This window comes from Vanessa atalanta, chromosome 20, assembly GCF_905147765.1.
Source record: "Vanessa atalanta chromosome 20, ilVanAtal1.2, whole genome shotgun sequence".
NCBI classification, from domain to species: domain Eukaryota; kingdom Metazoa; phylum Arthropoda; class Insecta; order Lepidoptera; family Nymphalidae; genus Vanessa; species Vanessa atalanta.
Genome location: NC_061890.1, coordinates 3,318,435 through 3,344,420, shown reverse-complemented (window position 1 = coordinate 3,344,420; position 25,986 = coordinate 3,318,435). Strand labels below are relative to the sequence as shown.

The window sequence follows — 25,986 nt, the reverse complement described above, 5'->3', positions numbered from 1 at the left end:
TGCAAACTTAGGTCAAGAAGGCTGTATATGCACTAAAAATGTTAACATTTTTGACATCAACACGTGTTGAATATAAGAGATTCTGTAATGACTGTTACTCATTCAATTGACATAAAATATCATTTAATATTCAAAATATTTTTGGTTTGTTTTATATTCGTATTATTTAGTATTTTTCGTCTGTCAGTAACAAAAGTCTTCAGACATGTTAACTAAGGTACCGCAAAATTCATTTGCAAAAGGACATATCGACCTGTTAATTCCTGGGAAGAGTCCCATCAACCATACAAACGAACACCTTTTTAGATGTACATATATATAAATTGAATATACTCACAACAAGCTGCTAGTATTCTGTCAAACATGGAGCACGGGATGAGGGGCTCTTTCAGCTCCCTGAAGAACAGCTTCAAGGAGCCAGTGAGGACGTGGATGTCTGTATTGTTCGTGATAACGGATACGTTGTTCTGATCGATCTGGAATGTTTTCATTTAACTCTTTAATATTTTATTGTACACCATAAATACAGTCTGAATTACTATTAATTTAATATCTAGTCTGATTTTATAACTAAAGGTTTATAGCAGCGAAATCGTTTTAGGGGCAAAAGAAGGGTAATTTTATTTTTAAGAAGATTTCGCTCTCCAATAGTAGGAATTTTTCATTTTATTATTTAATTTAACATGTGTTCAAGTTTACCGCGCAGAATCTAAATAAGTTGTTATATATGTAACGGGTGTTTAGTTGCACAGTTCTCTTTCTTTTTCATTGATTTTTCATTTGAAAGAAGAAGACAGCGCATTGATTAACTGTTCATAGACTTTTCCCTAGACTTTTAAAGGGAACAAACTATACTGTATCTGAAACTTACCTCAAGTCGTATTTTCTGCACCTGGCTGAGGTTCCCGCTTGCTCGGTACAGTCCGTCAGTGCACATATTTTCATTTTTCTCTATCTCTTCAACACACTTTCGTACAAAGTCCGGTACACGTGGGCTGTTAATTGGGCATACTTCCTCGAGCTTTCGACCGAATACGGGCTCATCTATGAACGAAATAAAAAAAAAGTTAGACAAAGAGTACTTATTTTTAGATGTAATTCAAGTTCAATAATATTCTATAATCCTGCGGATGTTTGAGGTAATTCCTCAAATCGGTCAAGTTTTTTTATACGTGTGTTTATTTATTTATACGTCGGATTACTCTTCTATAGCCACCACTATAATTCTTATAAGTATATAAAAATTATTACATTTTTACGACTTTATTTTAATACCATATTAAGATTTAAGTATATTTTTTATAAAATTAAAAAAATAATACTCATTATACATAAATTTTACTTAAAACTAATTTAGTCAGTTGCCTTATATTGAAATTAAGCTATCTGTGTACTTACCTAAAATATCACCTAGGGTAATTAATTAATTATAGTTTTAAATTGTACACAACCTTCCACCTTCAATCACCATTCTACAGAAAGTCAACTAATGACGAGGTTCTACGTGAAATAAAACACCAACTAAGTACAACATACTAAATCTATTTACAAAATTAAATATATAAGCTAACATTTCACATATATATACAATACTTACCTTAGTATGGGTAATATTTGGTAACTCTGCTCCAAACCAAAAGTCCAGTTAAATAAAATAAAAAAATACATTATGCAGTGTTAAAAATCTCTGTAAACTCACGAAACATTAGAATCCACAGATAATATTAAATTTTGAAAATATCTCGAATACAAAAAGTTTTTTATTCTGTTTTCGACAATCCATGCCCAAGTTAATATTAGATTAGAGTCTGGTTTACGTCGAATTTACTTTCATAGACAAAATCCAAGGAATTTGTTTAAATTTAAGATCAAATTATTTGTTTCGATTTTTATTCTGACTCTTCCACCGAAAACTGTGCTGAGCTATTCTATAAGTACAAACTGGATACTCGAATACGATAAATACTCGATACTAATATATAATAACTAGCTGAACCTGCGGCTTTACCCGGGCAAAATATGAAACTTTACCGATGGCATATTCTTATTCTCAATAGACTTTAGACTTTGTCCCGGGAATCAAACTATCCCCATACTCAATTTCATTTAAATCGGTTCAGCGATTATAACAGTTAAAGTAAATTTCGCACTTATAATATTAGTATAGAATACACATTATAATATCATCTCATCGTAAGTCTGTTTTCAACATTTCATAAGTGATATACTGAGTGAGTTTTACAGAATAGGACGGCGTTCGGATTTCAGATTTAGAGTGTTTGAAATAAAATGGGCATTCTAGTAAATCAGACGCAAAACAGCCTCAAAACAAAGCGACCAAATAATTCCAGCAGCTACTTTAACACCTTTCCAATCTGAGCGAATCATCTAAATCTAAGCACGAGTGCATTATTAAGCGCACACCGATTAAATACTGATTGGCGAACCTTTATATATTCCTTTGTCGACAAGTACGTCCATTGTTGGCCGCTTCGCGAAGAATTTCTTAAGCTTAGTCTTGACTCGTGACTTTCGAATGGAAACTTCGGTCGAATCACTTAAGTCCTCATTGCTACTGCCTCCAGCTGAAATACGTGTCAAATTACAGGTACGGAAGAAGTGAAACTACACTATTGTAAAGATATGAAAGCCAAAGAAAATATTAAAGCTAGGAAAGTGTGTATATAGTATAATGTCACATAAAAGGAAAAAACCAATTCACCAACATACAGCAATGTATAGAATAAGGGAAGAATGATGGAGAATTTTCTAGAATAGCTTATAATTAAAAATGTTAGATAGAGGTTATTGACATTTGGATTTCGAACGAAATAAAACAACATTAAATAAATAATACATTTAATAAAGAACATAGAATACCCATAGAAACGCGATTTGACGTATATTTCGTCGTGTTTACGTATCTTATAAAAACACAAGGCTGAGTCAGACGTTCACAATTTGGTGTGGAAGGAAATCCAATTAGGTATTTACCTTATAAAATCTTCGACTCCCATCCTATATGTAAAACCACTTTCACGCGAGATACTTCCGATACAGGATTACGATATTTGATTTACGCGCTACTATAAAACATTTTGTCTCCTTCTCTCTAACGCAGAGATGGAAGAGTTATTTTTTAATTAACATTTGTTTTACATCCAATAGTAAACCATACGGCGAGCTCTTTTGATGTATTGTAATAGAATTTTTAGTGTTAAGATAAATCGAGATAATCGTATCGAGAATACCAATAGATAAACGATAACAACAGATAAGTAGAATAGGTAGAAAAAGTACTTAATGGTATCAATACATGGAGAATATTCACATTTGAGAATTAGCCAAAGATGTGTGTAGAGGGGATAAGATTTAAGTCAGCCTGTCGACCAATCATGAACTCGAAAAGAAATCGATAGACATTCAAACTGAAAACAATTGAGCTCTTGTTTAAGCCGAGCCAAGTTTGTCTTCTGATAATGAAAATATTAGAAAGAACAAGAATGGCAATAGCAAAATTGTAAGTAACTGTTGCCAAAATTAAGACGATGGCAGCGTTAAGGCAAACCGTAAAACACTGTTTTATTATTGGACAATAATAAAATTAGATAAAATTTGTGGCTTGCCTCTTTGAAATGCCTTATTGATCAAGATAGCCTTGTCAAATATTGGAGTCAGTTATTCTTAGTAGCAATCCCAAGTTCGTTAAAGTCATTCTTGAGTTTGAAGTTTCTTTGGTCGTGTCGGATCCGTCCAATCAGACTTTGAGGGTGAGGATATAGAAAATTCATCGGTGTTTACGACTCTCATGCACTATGATGTATTACTCGTTGTTAAAGCCCTAAGTTCACGGCCAGACTTGTAGTTAGGAAGATTCCACTTTTTGGTATTGTGTAATAAAGTATGGGTTTTTAGGTAAGTTATATTTATTACAAGTTTAACATATAACGGTTTATTTAGACCTTAGGTCTTAGACTGTGAATTGCCAGTTAATGTGTTCAAGGTCATCAAATTACTAATGATGCCCTAAATAAGCCGGATAAATAACTTGCCTCAATCAAAACGTAAAAGCGCGTGTAAGTGATGCCAAACGCCACCTTTGCATACGTCATTTCATTATTACTGGTGGATGATTGTGTCTTATCTGATAATAAGCGATAAAATATTACTCACGTTAAAATAAAAACATTGACAAAATATTTAGAAACTAATATGATTGCTATAAAAGTAAACCCTATTTTGGACAGACAGACAGCCGACATTTTAATTTATGAAATACAACAACATTGAATACTATATACGATTGTGACTTACAAACGTGAACCATATTGTATGCATTAACCTGTTAAATAATAAAAAAAAAAAAAAACTGTCATACGTTTGATAAACGTAAAATATTGAGATCCGAATAGTGTCTTAAGTTTTTCTGTTGGACTCTTTTTATTCTTCGGCATAGTAATAAAGTTCTATTTTCAAAATTCACTTTCACAGATTCACATTTTAACATGGATATCATTTTGTTATTAAAGAAAAAAAACAGCACGAAAATTTCACATTATTTTAATCGAACATTGTTTCCGTTCATACGATTAAGAAACAGTCACACTCCGCTTAAAAACGTCACAAAAATTATCATTTATTTTGTTCAACAAAACGTACCTATGATCACTTTTTTAATTTAAACATAAGTCCAATAGCTTCTTAAATGACCGAAACAGATATACTAAGCTTTTTTTAAACAAGCTAGTTCGTACACCCACGCGTAGCATGACACTAAAATTTAATCTTAGATTACATCAAACACTCATTATCTGATAATTTCGAAATTGAAGGAAGACACACCACTTATCGATAATAATTGCTTATAAATAAAGAAACTTCATGTGATAATGATAATACTGTATAAATTATAGTACATAAATTTAACCTATAATTAAACCTTTTTGTACTACTTTTGAAGTTTTATTGACTAAGCCGGTAGATTTTTTTGTTTTTTTTTTTTTAATTGGCAACCCAGATGTCATGAATATTGAGATGACGAATGGGTTAAAGATTTGATGTTTTTTATCGATATTTTTCTGATTGAAAGGAGTTTTCCAAAAGAATTTCAGTCGATTTAAAATAAAACGATGAAATACTAGCAAATAGCGAGTTGCGTAAGTTTTGTATTTACTTAAGTGCCTTTGAAAAGAATTAGTTCTTTTTCTCCTTTTTCCGTTTTGTTTGAAGTCGGTTTAATTTTTTTTTTGTTGACTTTTTATGATTGTTTGTATACTTTAAAAATCTTGTAATCATATATTTACTATATAATAATGTATGTAATTGATATCATCTAACAAATTTGTCGATGTTTAAAAAAAGATGCACATACATATATTTAGATTTCGATAGCACTTAATATAAAGTATTGATTTATAATAATTTATGAATATGGCACAAAAAAGGGCCTTATCAATTTTGAGGTTAAACAATTTTAAATTTAATTGTTTCAGGAAAAACAAAATCTGTAACCGGATCAAAGTCCATTTTAATGGTCACCACTGTTGGTTTTAATCATTTTAGTATATTTGTTGATATTATTAACTAATTATAATATTAATAATTATTTAACGTTATATTATACTTTGGTAAAAGTTTCGCATGCGCAACAAAATTATTTTTTTTAAAAAAATAATGCGATTTACAAAAGATCTATCAAATGTCAAACATATTTTTTTTTTGATCTTACACGATTGTAGGCGACGAAATCCATCAACGCAGCCACAACTCAACATAACTTAATCAGTCAATCACCATGGTACCACGACACTCGCGAACAAAATCAAAATCTCATATATTTTGTATGTTATAATACTTGACACTAACACATTGATTTTCATGGATTATTACTATCAAACACAATTATTAATAAAATTTACATATGTAAGAGAGTAAAATATGAATTATACTTATTACGGAATATCTATTTAAACATGAATAACAATAATGTGGTTTGACGAAGCGAGTAACGTATACTGAATGAGGAAAATATATTTATTCAACGTTTACCGGGAACGCGATTCATCATCACACAAAAACTGGGTAAATTCTATTCATCTAAAATATAATAATTGAAAACAGCCGCTCTTGTCCATGTAGCTCAAAAGTTATCTTTTGACAAAATAATTAAAATATATGTTTTATGCTATTTCAAAAAGGCAGGTGGACTGGCAAATGGGCTACCCAATTGGTAGTAAAATAAATAGTATATATGTATGTCAAAAATGATAGAAAATGAGATTTGTTTAGGTGTGTGCGTTTTTATATAAAATTAATCAATGTGTGTCTACTAAGGTCCGGTTAAAATGCAAATAATTAATCTAACAAAAGTATTGAAGACAAATGTTGCCCCCTGTTTTTTAAATCTTGCCCCTAATTAGTTTATGTGTAGTTACCACCCTCATGTACTCATCATATATTATACACAAGTAGCAATACTCAGTATTATTATATCACAAGCCATTACGGCCTATATTCGAATGATAAGCAAAAAAAGATAGTGCTGAGTGTTTCTCTTATGATTTCTAGTGCAAAAAATACGAAACCAATTTCAACCAAGGTATGGATCTATTCACTCACCAAGACGCGCCCCTCTACTTTAAATTAAACAACAAATTAATATTAATGTTAATTAAACAAAACGAACTTAACAAATGTATTCTAATTTGTATTTTTTTGCTGTCTGTACTCTTAGTCGTCTTACGTACACTAAGATGTCTTGTATGTATTAACGTCACTCATGCTAAGGCACGCTGATAATAATTTAACGTGGAGGGGCGCCTTCATAATTATTGATATCATTGTATCCATATTTCAATGTTTACCCAAAATCCATTATAAATATTTTAATTTTTAAAATATTCAACTAAATCCTCTCCTAATATTACCTAAAACTAATATCTTACCAAAATTTTCTATTTCTTCAATTATATACAAACCTCTGTCCCCTTTTAAGGATTGGCCCAACAACTACCAACATGACCAATCTATAAGTATTTGTTATCTACCAACCTTTCTGCTTGGCCCTGGTGGCGTGCCGCGATACTGGCGGCGTTCGGCCGAGGCTTTCGAGGTCAGTGTTGCTGCTTTGGTAAGGGCTCGGTCTGTCGTCCAACGCCGGAGGACCCTGGTACAATGAAACTTCTATTATTATCTGTCTCACTTAGGCTATTTTTTAGCGTTTAGTGCAGATATTTCGATTATGCTTTGGTTGTGATGCAATAGTCCGTAATTCTCTTCCAATTGTCCTTTCTACAAATATATGGTGTATTTGTAAAACATTAATAATTTTAGGGGACCATATCACTAATATCATAAGCAACAAATTTTGTTCCATGACTTCTAGTATAAATCATCAAAATTTCCTGTGCTTTTTCTTAGTTTTAAAAATAACCCTATACATATATAGCCGATTTGGTGCAGTGTATAGCTAGCATGGAAAGGCCTTTATTATATATATAATACTCCTAAGAAATGGAGTTTTTGGAGAGTCAAATCCCCATCGCCATACCAATATTTAAGATTTTCTTTATTAAACATTAATAGTTTTGAAAATGAACTCACAAGTTTGTATATAACAGTCTGTATACATTTCAGCAGTTGTTTTGCTCCCTCCTCCGTTTCTTCTTGAAGTAAATACTGATCGTGTTCAATCGTGAGCACCAGTGAGCGACTGAATCTAGTTAAATAAAAAACAAACAAATTATACCATTTTCCTATATTTAACTTATCGTTATGGCGCATCTGAAATCGAGTTATGGGTAACGACACGCTAGATGTTCTAATGTCAAAACAAGCAGCAATACCAAAACTTACGAAATTAATTTTAAAGGTCCCTATAGCGTCCGCTCTTCTGGTCAAAATGAATCGTTTCTTAAAAGTAGTAACCGGGCATGAAACAAAAACACCCAACTGGACAATGATGAGCAGAAATGCTCCAATCCACAGGAACGCTAAGCGTTATGGAATATCTTTAAAATAATATGCATATAAAAATATATATATATATATATATCAATTGCTGATATGAGGATTGGAACACTTCTGTAAAACTCAGTCCACTAATATAGTACTGTAGAAAACTTAATAGAACATCGATGTCATATACAAGTTAATAGAATATCCCAAGAATTGTCCAATTGTAATGCAGAGAACATGTATTCTTTAATTTTAAAATTTTATAAATATCGCCACAAGGTCGAACCTTGGACATCAATAATACAAAATATTTTTCTCAGTTATCAGAACACTATCAATGACACGCCTACGCGAATAAGATCAGTCTATTTTAACAACAATAATTAAATCTTTGTTTTGACCGTCATAGTAACGGCCTCTTAATGACTCATTGTTGGGTTAAGTTATCTCTTTGTCGAGGAGTTGGTATGGAGGCTGGAGCTTCCACCACGGTGCTCCAATGCGGGTTGGTTAGTACACTGATATTCATCCGACACGTGCAGGTTTGCTCATTATGCTTTCCTTCACCCAAAACGAGATGTGTTATAAGCACTAACTGCATAAAAACTCAGAATTGCTTGTCCGGATTGTTGTGCCATTTCAGCTGAACGCATCGAATAATATTTTGAAAATGTATATTGAACTAACCTCCTGGTGTGCATCTGTATGCACTGGACAATGTGAGCGTTGAGGAGTGGGAGAAACAGCTCTGGTCGAGGAGCGGTGGGACTAGGTGGAGTGTTCAAAGGCTTTGGCAATTTCTGAAAAAATCACAACTCATCAAATTATAATGTAAAAATTTAATTCCAACCTTTGAGATTATTCAAAGAAAAAACCAACCACCAAACCAAAACTTCCTTTAAAGAAATGTTAGTAATTTCTATACTGTGTTTAAATATTTGTCAACAAACGTGTCTGCAATTACCAAGAGTTTTCAATACAATGTTATTTATTTCAGTTCAGATCAAAACTGTTGCAAATACATTTCTGATTACACGTGCATATTCTGAGCAAATGTTAGAGGACAGCTGGCGATGGATGTCTTACCGTAGCTAGATAAGTCCGTTTATCCTTATAAAAGACGAGTGCAGTCGGTGTTACGGTCAAGTAACAATCAGTCCAGTTCTTCTTACTCTTCTTACCGCCTTCAGAGAACTTTGTCCTTTTCACAGGCCCTTCGTGTATCACTGTTGCCTGGAGATAAATTTTATTAAATAACAAATACTTTACTCTCAACAGCCGGCAATATGATACCCTCTATCGGACCGGAAACATTTGTATCTATAAAATAAATAACCAGATCACGACAAACAATCATTCTTTAAAAGTAGTCGCGTAGCAGAAACCCAGCTTGGGATAACTTGGTAGACAGACGGCAGCAATAAGAAATGCTGTATACTGTAACTTGTATCTTTGATCCGAGTTAAAGTTTAAGTAAGTGTAAAATCAATAATCTACAAATATTTTACTAAATGTTCATACCGTAGTGTATTCTCTTCTTTAAAATACTGTTTGTTAATTAATTCACATTTGACGTTGACAAAATGATTAATCTAATCAGACCCGCCGCATGCTACATTGTGCACTCGTAGGGCCTGACATATTTAAATTATTTATTACTGTATAAAACCAATCACTTTTTTAATGTATTGATGAACGGCCTACGAAAAAAGGTACCTGGTCGGTGACCTGCGTTCGTGGTAATGTTTAAGCAAATATATACACTTTCAATGTACTGTCAACAATGGATATATAGGATATTATGTTCTTTGTAGTAATAATTACGCTGACTCACAAGCTCTTATACAAAGTATTGATGATTATCGCTAGAATAACTGATGAGTGAGTGGTATTTACCCAGAGAACCCTTCGAGAAGCAAGCGAGAACCTAATATATCATTATTATTAGTGTGCAAACCTCAGCAGGGTGCATCATCAGTCTTGGCGACGTTAGAGGCGGTCGAGGTTTCTGTTTCGACGCCACCATCGACCTTGATTTTCTTTCCTTTTTCGGAAATCCTCGTTCCCTGACTTCTACGTCAAGACTGTCTCCAGAGGATCCGGTTTCCAAATGCAAGTGGTTGGGCCTCCGTGACACGGCTAGAAGGTTCTCGGTGGAACCTCCTGAAATTTATTTTATTTATTATTTTAATTAATGTAGTAGGTGGAAGGGTAAATCTGGAAGGGCGTATGAAGTCATGAATGTTATAGGAATTGAAAAACTCTTATGGAAATAATGATGGTCTGCTTTATCATTACCCAGATCACAGAAACATAGAGTGCTTAGACCTTAAATGCTCAAAATTGCTACAATCGGCTCTTACGACACTTCGAAGATTTGCATAGCTCTATATTACTCGGGTAGGACTAAACGGCATTAGTTATAAAAAATAAATTAATATGTCTATTTTATCCGATACAATATCAACCACTAATGTTAAATATGTAAACAAAAATTACTCCGATGTTTTTTACATCCAACTTACCCCAAATTGTTTGCAAGATGCAAGTATGACCAGTACCAATCCATAGCTTAAATTAATTTTGTTTTAAAATGATTTAAAGTATAAAGATAAACGTCCATACTTGAACGGCACTTAATAAATGATCATGTTTGGTCAAAGTTATATTGTAACAAGCTTAACTAGGGCTTAAATTACAATTGCGATTATACCCTTAAGACTTTAACTGGAGATTTCAAGTCTAATGCCAGTAATTAAACTTCACTCCGCTAACAAACGTGTCAAGTGCAGTTTGTTGGCGAAATGTACATATATATTTTATCAAGGCATTATTAAGCAATTTTATTTCTTCACAATTTTAACATTGAATGTAATACAAGGAATTGTAGTTATGTTTCCTAATAAAACAAAAATAAATAATTTGATTCAAAATTGGTAAAGCCAACTTACCAAGTCGCTTGTTCACCCATAATGGTGGACTGTCGCAGTTCGCCTTGCTAAAGCTTCTCTCCAAGTCGAGACGACTCCGCTCCGATGTCGGGGACCAATTCCAAGACTTTGCAGGGACATCTTGCAAGGTATCCTGTGAAAAATATATTATTTTAGGCAAATTCGGTTTGTTTAGGAAAAATTTGGTACAGTAGCGAACTATGATGAAGACGATGATTAATGTTTCTTGCAGTTGATTTAATTAAGAAAAAAGTCTCCAACGCCTGTTAATTGTGTGCAATTAAGCTGAATTAAGGAATTTCTAAATTTTTGATACAAGATGCGTATTGGTGGATAATGTGGCTCTATTGCAAATTTATATTGATGTCTGCCATGATTATTGTTTTTTTTCCCTCTAGAAATTATCAATTATGGCTCGCAGTTAGATTTCTATATGATATACTTAGGCGGCCAGATAAATGAGTCACTAGTAAGTGACACTGCGAATGGAAAATCACACTGTAAGTTACATTAACCATTTCTTTTCTTGCCACCAGCTCTTGAAACTTACATGTAATGTCCCTCGTGCCTGTGCCCTTAACACAACAATACTAGGTATTGCTGTTTGGCGGTAGAATATCTGATGAGTGGGTGGGTACCCCCCAAATAGGCTTCCTCGGAACTCTACCACTTATTACTCTACACTTTAAACTTGAAAAGATGTTAAGTTAAAACCGTTGGTATTGCCGTTTCGAGGACTATCAGAGTTAGGGAATCGACAGAGCATCTGTATCTGCTGATATTATGAGTTCTATAAAATCTCCAAGACTATTGACTCATCTAAGAAAAGCGTGGAGAAATGCCGCTATTGCCAAAATGGATTACTTCACTGTCATCATCAGAAGTAGATTAATTATTTTTACTGGAGCAATAACTAGAAAAGCAGAGACAGTCAAGAGTTTATACCCAAACAATGTAACGTAAGGTATTTCCAACAAGCGAAGTCAAGTTTAAAAGATCCATATAGTCCGTCTCATTCCCACATCAAAATTATCAAAGCTACGACGTATTACGTATTTTCCTTATAGTCATATCCAATGTACACATTATAAAACATTCGTATTATAACAAAGTAATGAATTTATTACGTATTAGCTGAACCCGTGATTTCGTCCGCGTTAAATCTTATGACAAAAATTATTCAAGATCTACCATCGCGACATTTTAATGTCCAGAGGTTGTTATTACACTTATTTTGCAACCGTTTTCAATAGCTTAGCCCCTCCCCCCTCCTTTTGTACATTTTCTACTTCCAAATTTTAAGATCACGGACACAATTTTCGTTTTCCGTCGTTCCTTATTTTACGGACTTGAGAGCTTTTAGAAAACCGTTTTGACCGCTTGAACATCAGGTTCAAGCTTGCGTCGGTATTCAATGTGGTTTAGGCGAAAAGATTACCAACAGTAACAGAATGAGTAACATTTAGGTATATAAGTATATTATAAACCTTATTATGTTACAAATATCCAAAATCATATTACGGGGATCTGTATATATGAGTATATCATCACACATTGAACCATTTATGGTATTAAATTGATGAAAGAGATTTTACTTCACCTAACCCTTTTACCTCCTATCTCTCACCATCATGCTACATCATCCCCTATCATCCTAATGGATGTAGGCAGTATCAATAACGTAAGTACTAATCGATATTTGGTTCCTACTTAAGTTTTTATTAATAAGGCAACCGTATTCATATATAAGGTTATTTCCTGTGTAATCGGCATAATTGTGATTGCGATGGCGGCGCCACTATCGTTTTAATAACGATAACGTCCCTCTCGCACTTAGAGAATATAAGCGAGACAGTGTTATACAAAAAAAAAAAAACTTTGTATATTAGCTTATTTTCTTTAGACTGAAGTATACTTTATTAATATAAATAACACTAGATAACTTTTTTAATATTTTGTTTTATGAAGCATAAGTTATGAAGCATGGGTTTCTTTCAAAATTACAGATATTAAATATTTTTTATGATCAGCGCTAATAAATAAATTTCAGAATTGATATATGCAATTGCCCCTTTACTTAAGTTATTAATAGTTAGAGCGCAGCATATTGCAACGGACTTAAAATGCCAATAAAAATGATTATTAATACGTTACCTCGCGGAACCACGTCTTCCCGCGTTTTAAGTTAAACATTATCACAGATAAATAATCTCAACACGAGGTCCTCCCCATTTTTAATCACATCACTTCACAAAAACTATTTTTAAAGGGCAAATTTAGTTTATTATTTTCAACGTAACAACGTGACGCACCAACACCCGTGGCAGAATAAGCGTAACAATGATATTGCGTAGTGTTGTACCAGTTGCGACATCGATAGTTCATCGTGGACTAGTATTTTTTAACGTGACTACACTAGTTGCAAAATTATGGCAAGGACCAACTTACCGTGTATAATATATGGATTTAGTTTGGGCAAGATTATCGAATTAATTAATTATTGTAAAATGACATTAATGCATAAAACTAGTACTGATTTTAATTACTTGTTTAATGATTTTTAATTTCGTTTGTTTTACGTAGATTGTCTGTAATTTAAGTAAGAATAATTATTTTGTATAGATTTTACAGATTTTTTAAACCATTTTTTTATGGTATCGATCTGGATGGGTTCAGGGTAAGTGGTCACTAATGTCGATAGATGTCTAAAATTTCATACGATGATAGCACCACTTTTAACAAAATTATTACATAAGCAATGCGTAATTAAACCTTGGGAAATGAGAAACTGTGGCTGTACACTGGCTCACTCACCATCATCATCAATATCTGTTTGGTGGGTGAATATAACACCATAACCTAACATCAATACACGATCTATCATGAGAATTGTGATATTATTTACTTCATACCTGGAATTACACTGGTTCACTCACCATTCAAACTTAAGAAAAGTCATACAAAGCATTGCCGTTTTAAAGGATAAATGGGTGATGTAAACGGGTCAGCCCCAAGAAGAAATTGGGAGAATTTATTTTATATTAATTAGTTTGTCTTGATTTGTTTGTGTTTTTGATGCATTTTTCGTGATACAGACCAGACGGGGGGGATTCCTCGAGACACATCACTCATTTATTCAATATTCATAACATACTCATCATACAAATTTAAATATTAATTGTGAAAATGTTCTGTCAATATATTATTCTGCAGTATTTATTAATGTATTTTTTAATTAACATATATATTTTTTAATATGTGTATAAATAAACATTATTCTGGTCAAAATTTTACTTAGTAACTAATAAGGGTAATCGTTGACAGGATGTTAAGTGTTACGTATATACGAGTAGGAATACATATCGATACATGTCACAGCCATCACTAGTGGGCTCTTATCAACGGCTGGTCGTCGAATCGACGTTAGGAAACATTCGCTCTCCTTATCTTAGCTTTATTACGCGTACACTGATTATTGTCGGAATTCAATGGAGCCAGCAATGCAATCAGATACATACGTATGCATCACTATACGACATAAAATATGACATATTAATATATATATATATATATATATGTCATGAGTCACTGAACACAAGAGCGTCTTAGGCCTTAAAGGGGTATTTGAGTAGGTACTTGAGAGTTTGCGGTCTTGATTGATAAATGGTTATATTTATACAATAAGTAAGCGGAAGACGATTGCTCTACCAGGTGGTGAACGGTGACCAGTGACTTTGGGACAAGAAATATTAACCGTTCCTTACATCGCTAATACGCCGTAAACTTTGCAGACCAAGATGTTATGTCCCTTGTGCCTGAACACTGGCTCACTCACCCTTCAAACCGGAACAAATCAATACTTAGTATTACTGTTTAGCGGTATAAGTACTACCACCAAATATAATTTAATATGTTGATTTTGATAATCACCAATTTTTGGAATTAAGTTCCGCTGGAAGACTGTGGTGGGAACAGAATCGAAATAATTTTAACAATAATTGCTTATATACAGAGACGATAAAATTAGATGTTTATTAAGATATTATGTATTTGCAAATTTAATTTTTTGCGTGTTAATAATTTCAGACACTATCACCCTTATCCGTGTCTAAAATGTATGTACACACTTGAAATACAAAGTATGAAGACTGGAAATACCTACACTATGGACCACAGAATATATATGGTGTTTGGTCGTAACCATAAACATAACAAAACAACACTACCGAGACATAAATATAACAGTTTCTCAACCTTAACTTTGACATCTAAATTGTCATTGGTCACTGATGACGTATAGTGATCCAATGACCAATGAGCGTTCAGTATTTAGTCTGAAAGCATCTGACTATGATCATCATATCTCAAAAAAGGAATTTATTAAATACATATTGTATTTGTGTAAAAAACCATAATATAACCGCTTCAATTTTCCTGTTTCACTATCGTCTACAATAATAATGTATTTGAACCCAGTATTAAACGACGTTTTTCCTCAAAGCCTATTAAAAATAACGGTATTAACAAAATATATATAGCTTTTTTTACATATATAGTGACGAGCTTTAGTGTTGCCAATAAAAAATGTTCTCAACGTGCCTCAATATATGTCTAAAAGTAAATGCTACCTTATATTGAAATTAATATTGTAACATGACGATTCAAAAATGCGTATTAAAGTCTACTTGAATAATATGTATTTATAGCACTAATGCTTAATTAATTAATTCTAAGATATTGGATAGATAACGAATATCTTACTGCAAGAAGTATTAAAGTGCAAGTAAAAAGTATGTAATAATTCCCTCAATCTCATAGTCAGATGGGACAAAATCCTGACAGGACCGGAGATGAGGATATGTCTGGTCTAAAGTGTAAAGCTGTCCTGCTCACTCCTCGCAGGAGTCCGGAAGGTAGAGCGAGATTAGTCTCGCTCTACCTTCTAGAGAAAAGATAAAAACTATAATATAAGAATATTTATACTAAAATATAATGATAAACTACACATAATTACATACTAGATATTAATAAAGCTTCTTCATAAAAAACCTTTGAATTGATCGGCTTGGAATTTGAGTCTAGGACATGGATATCGGCAGCCGTATAAGCTAGCCACTGGACAAATGACGTAGTTAGCTGTGTCATTATGTAAACAATAAGACTTGTGGTATGCGGAGATATTGTCATATTGATTCACGACAAAGATTTTAAGGTACCTACACACGCGGCGACTTATTGTGGCAACACTATCCCTTATATTAGTGAACGAATATTATCGGCAAAAAAAAATCAACAGATTTCATTGTGTTGCAAAATCTATGTCAGACCAACGTATAAGTACACAGTTATATATAATTGTATATATAAAATGAAAAAAAAAAACATAAACCGATGCGTTGAGTCGTGATACTTATATGTTACAATAGAGTTAATTCATTCGATTTTTTAGTAACATAGTAGTAACTAGTAACATAGAAGTGATGTTAATATGAAGTGCTTAATAACTAATAGACTAGTAAATAATGAGATTTGTTAAAGATAATTTGGCAGATTTTTACCAATCAGTGTAACGATTCAATCCAAATATTTATTAAATAAATTTAAAAGTGAGTTTGTTTATGAAAGCATATTCGTCGACTTAAATACTGAACCGATAATCATTTAATTTTGCATAATTTCACAGGTTCAGAAAACGACAAGGTATCTAACATCTGCCCCCCCCCCCTCACATAAGGGCGAAGACTCCGTAAAATAGTATTGACAAATATTTCAACTTTGACTAAACATTGGAGTACTAAAATAAGTATAATCACATACACAAACGAAACTGTATAATAACAAAAATATACTAAGTATCATGATATTTCACTGGGTTTGGTGGTAGTCCATTCGGGTACCTACCATTCTCTCATCAGTTATTATATCGTCAAGCAACATACTGTATATTTTGTGTTCTTGATTAAGTAAGCCAGCCAGCCAGTTTACAGGTCCAAGGATTGAGGCGCATTGATGGAGTCAGGAAATTAATTCTTAGACCGTCAATGCCGATGGATGAACCTGACTATCGAGCGTTCCAATTTCTTTCTTATATAAATCAAAAGTAAAGCTATATTTTGTAGAAAGTACTTTTTATTTGCTGTGCTGTGGCGCAACAGTATCGCTTCGAATAGTTACTCAGTACGTACACCCTAAGACGCATATGATTATAGAACTTAAGTGACGAATGCTCCAAGTCACGTTTTACTCACAACAGTACGATTGTATTACAACGGATTCTTTTCATTAACATAGATAAATATAGTTGTAACTGTTGGTGTAAATATAGTGTTAATAGGAAATAAAATGAAACAATGATTATATGAATAAATACTTTGATTTATTGCTTCATGTAAAAAAGTTTTAGATACAGATTATGATAAATATTAATATCAACCTTTTCCGTGCCAATCTTATTGTTATTAAATGGAACAAAATACGCGGTGAAAAACACTATAATTATACTCTTTGACTATAATTAACGCGTTTGAACACAAGACACATTTAATCGCTTTTACAATTAAGGACTTTGTCATAAGCAAACCATTCAAAAGAAAAGAAAAAAAAATTAAGTCATTGTCAAATTCCAAATTCATATTTCGAATGGAACTTCATTGAACGGATATTAAAATTCGCTCCGACCCATTCAGCACCGGACGCGATTGGCGCGAACGCCATTTTGTAACCGCATTGTGCCCGCGCATAATTAAACTAAGTAATCTACCATATTAGAGGAACTTTTGACTCATCCTTGGCTTTTGGACTGTTTGCAAATTACATTCCGTCTCTTTTTCACTTGTTTGTTTTTATATTTTTATTTCTTATTGGTCATACGTTTTACGAAATAGGCTCGGCTTCGCTTCACGTAACCATAAGCGTAGCGGACGGGCGGTTGTAATGAAAGAACGCTATTATATTGAAGTTAATATGTATTATAATATATTGCGCTTGTGTCTTTTACGGATAGTTGTGAGTGGGCCGAACTTAATCACCACATAATAATATTAAGCAAAATATGTTGTTTTATTGTGGGATCGGTGACTAACAGTACACCTACAAATGTCACTTTAAATTACTTAAGAGGACCGCCATACTTCATTTAATATTATCAATTTACACAACACTAGTGAGCATGTTAAATAAAATCCCACAGATGGGCTAAGGCCTCCTCTTCTAGAACTTACACCTCGCTAATCGTATGTTTAGCAATAAGTAACTATTATTATAACTTAAACAATCTTCGGTTAAACACTTTTGTATTATGATTTATTTGACAACAAAAAGAATTATTAAATAAAAAAGTTATATTCTAATATTAAAATAACTAAACGAACTAATGTTCAAATAACTAAACGAAACAAACATCGATGAATAATAAAGAATACGATTGAAATATTTTTAATTAAAAATTGAATTAAATTTGCTCACGAGATCATTATTTAAAGAAGTTTTTGCTAAATACTTGCTTATAATCGCGACTTTTTATTCTTGGTTAGTAAATAAGGTCACAGGCAAAACAGGAAAACAGGATACAGTTATTAGTGCTATCAATGTACATGTGTCTAAGTTTCTAATGGATCAGTGGTTAAACTTGTATTACGAATAAAGATATACAAATCAAGTTTTCTCATTAATTTGTTGAACTTTCGTTATCAACGAGAACGATCGATGCTATATTTTTATATGCATGTATATAATTACAATACATACGAACTTCATACGATTTATTCTGTATTTGTATAAAGGCTATAGAAGGTTGGGGCTATATATATATTGGGTTTTACAGTCAGTCGTCAGTCTGAGGCGACTACTGAGAATTATTTGACGGATTTAATTGCTTTCTTAGGTAAGAAAGGCTGAAGGTCTTGGTCCTTTGCTTGACCGTTTAGTGATATCAGGTTACGGTCCGAGCGGATTATGAGGGACGGAATCGGACTACGAGAGAGCACCTGTGTTTGCGCTTACTAAGGTAGTCTGAGATAAGCCGCTATGCAAATTATTCTGTAAGGAAAGTCATCGCCTTGAGCGACTTAAACTACCCGTAGTCCATTTTTTATTTTAAATTTACTTTAAAAAATATACACTGTCTTTAGTATACGGCTTCACACGGGTGTCATTTATTAATACAATAAATTATAATATCGATATAATTAATACCTACAGCACTCAGGAATAATTTATACAAATGAAATAATTTTAGAATTACCTACAAACAAACAAATTTTCCTTTTCATAATAATTAGTATAGTAACTGAAATTGTGATTTGAACATTATTTTACCTCTTCCAACATATTAATAATAAAAACAGTTATCTGCGCCTAAGTAGCCTTGAAAACATCACTGCTTAGACATACGGCAGCCTTGTTCTTGTCAATGTGTGGGTGCATTATTCACACACAGGTATTAGAAAATACTTTCAATAATAAAACATGGACAATGTACTTTAAGGTATACAAATATGTGTGTAAAATAAACTAAACGGTTGAATCTACTTTTCGAACCGATGCGATGGTAGCTTTACACTTCACCGATGTAACACGATTCAAAAGCTTTGATGAGCCTACTTGAATATAGTAGATGTCGATTTGTGATTAAGTATCAACAGTTTGGTAAATTTTTAATATAAAATCTAATATAAACTAATGATCTTACAAGTTCTTGAAAATTTAAGGGAAATATGTATGTCTGTATGTGAATGGTCAGCGGGTGCAACTGACTAAAGATATTTTTACATTACATTTACATTAGCAGCCTGTAAATTTCCCACTTCTGGGCTAAGGCCTCCTTTCCCTTTGAGGAGAAGGTTTAGAGCATATTCCACCACGCTGCTACCAATGCGGGTTGGTGGAATACACATGTGGCAGAATTTCGTTGAAATTAAACACATGCAGGTTTCCTCACGATGTTTTCCTTCACCGCCGAGAACCAGATGAATTATAAGCACAAATTAAGTACATGAAAATTCAGTGGTGCCTGCCTGGGTTTGAACCCGAAATCATCGGTTGAGATGCATGCGTTCTAACCGCGTGGCCATCTCGTCTCTCAGATATTTAAATATTTAGGTATTATAAGAAGGGGCTTATTCGGATTCCATGCATGGATTTTATCTATAAATAAGTATACGTCAGTTAAATCAAATCAAAATATACTTTATTCGAGTACAAAATAATAATTTAATGAAATTTAAAGCTATCACTGAGAAAAACCGGCGAGAAATTCAGTATGATAATGTTTTCTAGAGCTAATCGCGAATCTTACCTCAGGATAAGGTATATGTGGACGAGGATCTCTCCTCGGGGCGCGGTACTGCGTGATGCGAGGGATGACGAGAGGTGGTCTCCTATCCCTCGAGTAGACTTCGCATTCTTCAGGGGTGATCCACTGGAACAAAGAATATATTGTTATTATTATTGTTTTTTAATAATGATTATTAAAAGCTTATTTTTATTTATAGGTAGTTGGACGTGACGCGTTTACAATAAGTCTACACATACATTTTTATATTGAAGTACAAACATAGAAAGAAAACTCTTGTTTTTTCTGGTTACGAAAGTGGAAATTCTTGGCTTTACTCGGCAATAATATGCATGTATTATACATATAATCCATCCTCTTGAATGTTTATTAATAAAAACAGCATTCAGCAGTCATTTAATAGATCTAAGCATACAGAAGGCGGAAAGACACTTCTCTCACTTTTAAGACAATTTCAAGATTCATAAAGAACAGTAGACGTTATCATGTAGTGGTAACATTTAAACAAAAAAAAAACATTATAAAATCAACTTATATGGAAATGATTCTATTCAATTTATGTTAATGTCAAATTCAATTATTGTTTTTTTTTTATTCGATTGCAAAGGAAATATTAAACAGCCTTCAAATCTCCTGCTTTTCAAACTCTTTTTCAAAGTTCTTTTTATAAATGCGAAAGTAATTCTGTCTGTCTGTCTGTTTTTCCTTCACGCGCAAACGACTGAACCGATTTTGATAAACGTGTTACAAAGTAAGCTTCAATTCCAAGTACGGGACATTTTTTGGCCTAATACAGGACGACCAACCTCTGAAAAGCGAGATAAACCGTTGGCGACAACTAGTTTCCAATAAATCTATGTATCCATATGGGTGAAATTTTATACTGGTCCATATATAATTACGAAGATAATAAAACTTGATGTATGTTTGTAGCAATGACATTTAGAAGTCAGGGCCTGACGCGGACGTGTCCGGTCGTATGACGCTGTCTGCTTATTAAAATTTCAGTTCCGGGTTCGATACGAAAATATACTTCATCATAATAATATGCGACATGTGCCTGCTAAATATAAAAAAAAATGCAAACTTTTTGTTGTGAAATTGTGTGTAATAGATATTTTAAACGGATTCTATTAAATTAGCAATTGAAATAAAATACTATCTAAAATATTTTGAGGGCTACGTTTATCCTATTATATATATAGCTTATTTTATTCGACAAGACAAAATATTAAGGCACACAATAAAGTAAAAATTTAGCAAAAATAGTATACATAATATTAAATTTACTAGGAGTACTGATTACGGAACCCTCACCGCAGTTTCAACGCGACTCCAACTAGCTCTTGACCTTTTATTCACCTTTCGATAAAACTTTTAATTTTTTATTTATATTCCACAAAAAAAAAAATACTTTTATTATTTTTAAAATAAAATCTCAATCTGTTTTTATTATTTTCTCAAATTCAATTCAAACTTGGCGCTAATTAAAGTACAAATTCTATTAAAGTGATATCAAAATTAACCAACAAAAAAAATCTCTCTTCCGCATCCGGTCGAGGTTGCCAGTCTATGAATGAATCATTGAATATGATTTTCGCAACCGGTTTCCATTAACATAGTATTCGGTTACCTTGACCCACCACTCCCCCTCTTGTCTGGTAGGTAAGATGACTAAGATTCAATTCCGTGTGGGTTTTGCTATTGAATATGGGGAAATATTATTCTAATTACACATTAACAATACAGAAAGTTTTGATGTATTGACGTAGCGACCTTCATAAGATTTAATGTATAGAATATATATAGGTTTTGTTTAACCGACTTCACAAACAGAAGGAGGTCAATGAACCTGAAAGAATTTTACCTGTATTATACCAAATGATCACACCACCTTATACAACAAATGTGATTATTATGTACTAGCTGAATATGCTTTGTCCGCGTGAAATATATAAAACTACCTATGGCATATATACCTTCAAGCCCCATTTTACCCTCTAACTCAAACTATCTCCATGCAAAAATTTCATCGAAATCGGTTCAGCGGCTTAAGCGTGAATAAGTAAAATATATAGTTACTTCCGCAATTATAATTTTTAGTATAAATGTGTGTTGTTTAATAAAATATTGTCTATCTATATAAGTGTATAAAAAACTTCAGCATTCAACAAGAACATTGAAATTCAAAAGCTCTTACGTACCTCATTAAAAATTCAATATAATTCACTCGATCGAATGCATTTTTTTGTAGAGAATATCTAGTCAAGGGATTAAAACCTATATGTCATTATAAATAAGACCCATATTGTATTAATTTATGTTAAATTTTCATCACTTGTCCTTAATTTATCTCTCCGATACTTGATTCCTGATTGACCTCAGAGTCAATGTAAATGAACGAACCATTCATTCAGTGATGATATCTCTCTCCCACGAACGCATCATTAACATGGTGCAACAGAGACAGCGAAAGTGCAGGAAATGATGGCAATGAGAGATAAATTCAAGAATGAAAATGGGTAAAATGATAATTGTTTAAGACACACGTATAATTGAAACGTGTGATAAAGTCTGTGAGACTGTTTGTCTATACAACGTTGATACTTCCTGGAGCCTTTATATATAGCAATTATGTAAATATACTACGACAATATACGTTATTTACATATAGGTTAAGATTGAATTGTAACAAGTATGTTGACAACATATTATTACTAACGCTTATAAAGTTATATGTTGTGGTATGATTATAATTATTATCGAACATTCGCAAGATATATTAAGATTATTAATCTATTGACGAGAGTGTAAACTTCCAACTTTTGAGATTTTCTTGACAGAAAACCCTAAGAATAAAATAATATAATATATTAGCGATAAATCAAACTAATTAATTTTAGATTTAATATAACATTATAATCAGACTTGTCACGTCAATTGGAGCAAGTTTTAGTAAATTTAAAGAAATTGTTATTCACAGCTAGGTACTTATATTATTACGTAATAAAACACTCTTCGAAACAGGCTGTATCTTCTGGTATAAGTTTAATGTGTATTGGTTCAGTCATTATTCAAATTAGGCGTTACAAAAAAAGTATCTAAGCATTTATTTGTATAGATAGATATTCTATATTCTCGGAAACGTAACACCTATATAAAATATCTCTAAGTCAATTAAGTTTAAATTAATCACTTATTCAAAGAACATTTTTTTAAACAGATTTTCTTCTTTGAATCTTATATTACCAGTTAGGTTATTATGTGACAAGAAACTCGAAACTCACCACATAACAGGAGCTTAAAATGTCCAAATGTGATATTTATACATATTTTAATAAATATAAAATTTATGGGATACGCGTATCAAAATGACGTATCACAGTAAGGCGGTTGTGATTATTTCACGAGTGAGATACGATGTGATTTCTTACAGAATCAGTATTCACTCCATATCTCGTTTATCACTTAAAATTCATTCATGCATTAGAATGTTATAAAGCTCATCCAACAATAACTATTAGGTTATTTACGGTTCGACGATCTTGACTAGGTCAAATGACGTCACAGATGGGTTCGAAGCCACGCGTTCCGTAATACGTAAATAATAATTCATAAATAATTTAACGTCAAATAAGAAAATCACAATCGAATGTTACTCAAAAAAAAAATTAAATAATCACGGATTTACCGATCAGTAAACAATGCTGTCTTCTTCCTTCAAATATCATACTATATTATCATCTTATCATCAAATATCGTATTCTTATGTAAATAAAAAAGTATTATAAAATACAGTGTTTTTCAATATAATGAAACTTCACCTCGGCAAGCTCGTTAAGCTCATTAAAATTCATCAAATTGAAACTATAATGTGATCAACAAATATCTTGACGTCACGAATATCAACGCATCGGAATTGTTGACTTGAGGTTTTTATAATAAAATTAGTTGGCATAAAATGTACAACTGCCGCTTGGCAAAAACATAATTTAAAAAAATAATATGGATGAATTGGTTGGTATAAAAATAGTGTAACTGCTATATACACTTTAATAATTAATTTAATATATTAATTTCTAATGTAATCTCGTTGGTCTATAGAGGTCTCGAGGTCCTTGGATTAATATGTCAGATTTAAAATAATGGAATTTAAAAAAATCTCATAAAAGACGTCAAGTAGGCGATCCTGCCCTTGAACTCTCATCGGTCGTTTCGGCTTTGCGTTCCATAAATAAGAGGGATTACCGTGTGCACCTGTGTTCGCACACAAATTTAACTAATATAATCCTCCGAAGTTGACTATGCTTGCTGAATAGTTTGAGTAGTTGAGTTGGGTGGACTTTCGTGATTCGATCAAGAGGATATCATTAAATCTAAAAGACTAACACTCTTCAACAAAGAGGTGAGATATTCTACTCGTTCGGCGTAATCATTAATTAGAGGCAGCGAGAAACATCTGAGCGCTCGCAACATGAAAATGGCTCTCATAATTTTTCACAACACGCCTAAAGAAATACCTTCAAAAATTATATTGAAAACAATCGAAAGTTATAATGATTATATATTTATATATTAACAAAACAACAGTAGACAGACATACTTTGCAATATTATGATAATATGTAGAATTTATTGAGTGTGTTACAATTCTTTCCGTACATATTAAACACACAATATCTAGTTGGAAAACTAATTACCATACAACGAAGTTAATGTACCGTTGCGAAGGTAAAATGCGTTTCAACATTCGCCATTTTGAATTAAGATCAAATCAAGGCGTGGATTTTTTTTTAACTTTATTTATTCAAAACTTATAAGTACCTAAAATATAATACACCATTCATATTATTTGTTATTATTTTTTACTTTCGTTTAATACATTTTACACCAAAAATTCTGTTTGCTAAGTTAAAAAAAAGTCTCCTCTAAATAAGCACGTACACATGGTAATTCAAACTTTTTGAAAAATACTTCTTTGAGGACAAAATTTTACAGTTGAATGGAAAATGTGTCGAAAAATTACGCAAAAAAGTTAGTTGTGAAAGATAGCGAAACACATACACACCTATATGTTCGCTCATCAAAGATTGTTAGTATATGTACGGAAGAAAACCATTAGTAAACTAATATACAGTTAACTATCAAACTTTTACTACGAAGAAATTTTAATTTAAACGCGCTAACGTACGTACGTAATAAGTACACGCACCTTATTTCTACAGAAAATTTGTTAATTTTAAATTACTTTATAAATTTGCTCTTTTAAAATTCGGCTTGTTAAATTTAAAATGTCTTGTCTCATTTCTGTATAGGTCAAATTAATAACCTATGTGATATATCAATTACAACTATACCCATGAAGTAAAGTTGATCTCTACAAGTTATGGTTAAATTATTTATATATATTCCGTATATTATAGTGTCGCACAAGACAAGAGCTCAAACAAACAACTCCACTTTATTACCTCTGTGTGCATGACAGCTGCGCTTGACACTCGTTAAACGTCATATTACTTTACTAGTGTGCGTAAAAAGTAGCCAACTTTTGGCCACTATTATTTTCTCAGCTTTGACAATTTATTTCGAGATATAAATAAAAAATAGGTATGCCATTCCGATTAAACTTAGGAACAATTTTAATTATTTACATTCGTAATAATAAATTTTATCCTCTCTGTGCCTGTTTGAGTTAGTTACCAACGGAAAAAGTTTTAAAATTTGTTCGTGCACGTAAAAAACGCGTACTAGTTAACGTCATTTGTTTTATTTTGTAATTTGAACTCGA

General features: G+C 32.4%; 1 protein-coding gene across 3 annotated transcripts in view; it reads right to left on the bottom strand.

The window, feature by feature from the left end:
* Nucleotides 1-25,986, bottom strand: part of LOC125072147 (rho GTPase-activating protein 27-like) — a 45,929-nt gene that overhangs the window by 2,269 nt on the left and 17,674 nt on the right. Inside the window, exons 2-11 of one of the 3 annotated variants that reach the window (XM_047682674.1) lie at nt 20,203-20,325; nt 10,908-11,040; nt 9,919-10,119; nt 9,043-9,191; nt 8,644-8,756; nt 7,603-7,717; nt 7,051-7,165; nt 2,448-2,585; nt 872-1,044; nt 338-476 (exon numbers count right to left, since the gene is read on the bottom strand). In XM_047682674.1, coding sequence (XP_047538630.1) covers nt 338-476; nt 872-1,044; nt 2,448-2,585; nt 7,051-7,165; nt 7,603-7,717; nt 8,644-8,756; nt 9,043-9,191; nt 9,919-10,119; nt 10,908-11,040; nt 20,203-20,325 — 1,399 coding nt within the window. Of the gene's footprint in view, nt 1-337; nt 477-871; nt 1,045-2,447; nt 2,586-7,050; nt 7,166-7,602; nt 7,718-8,643; nt 8,757-9,042; nt 9,192-9,913; nt 10,120-10,907; nt 11,041-20,202; nt 20,326-25,986 lie in introns of all 3 variants that reach the window. The other 2 variants (XM_047682673.1, XM_047682675.1) reach the window with 2 other exon arrangements.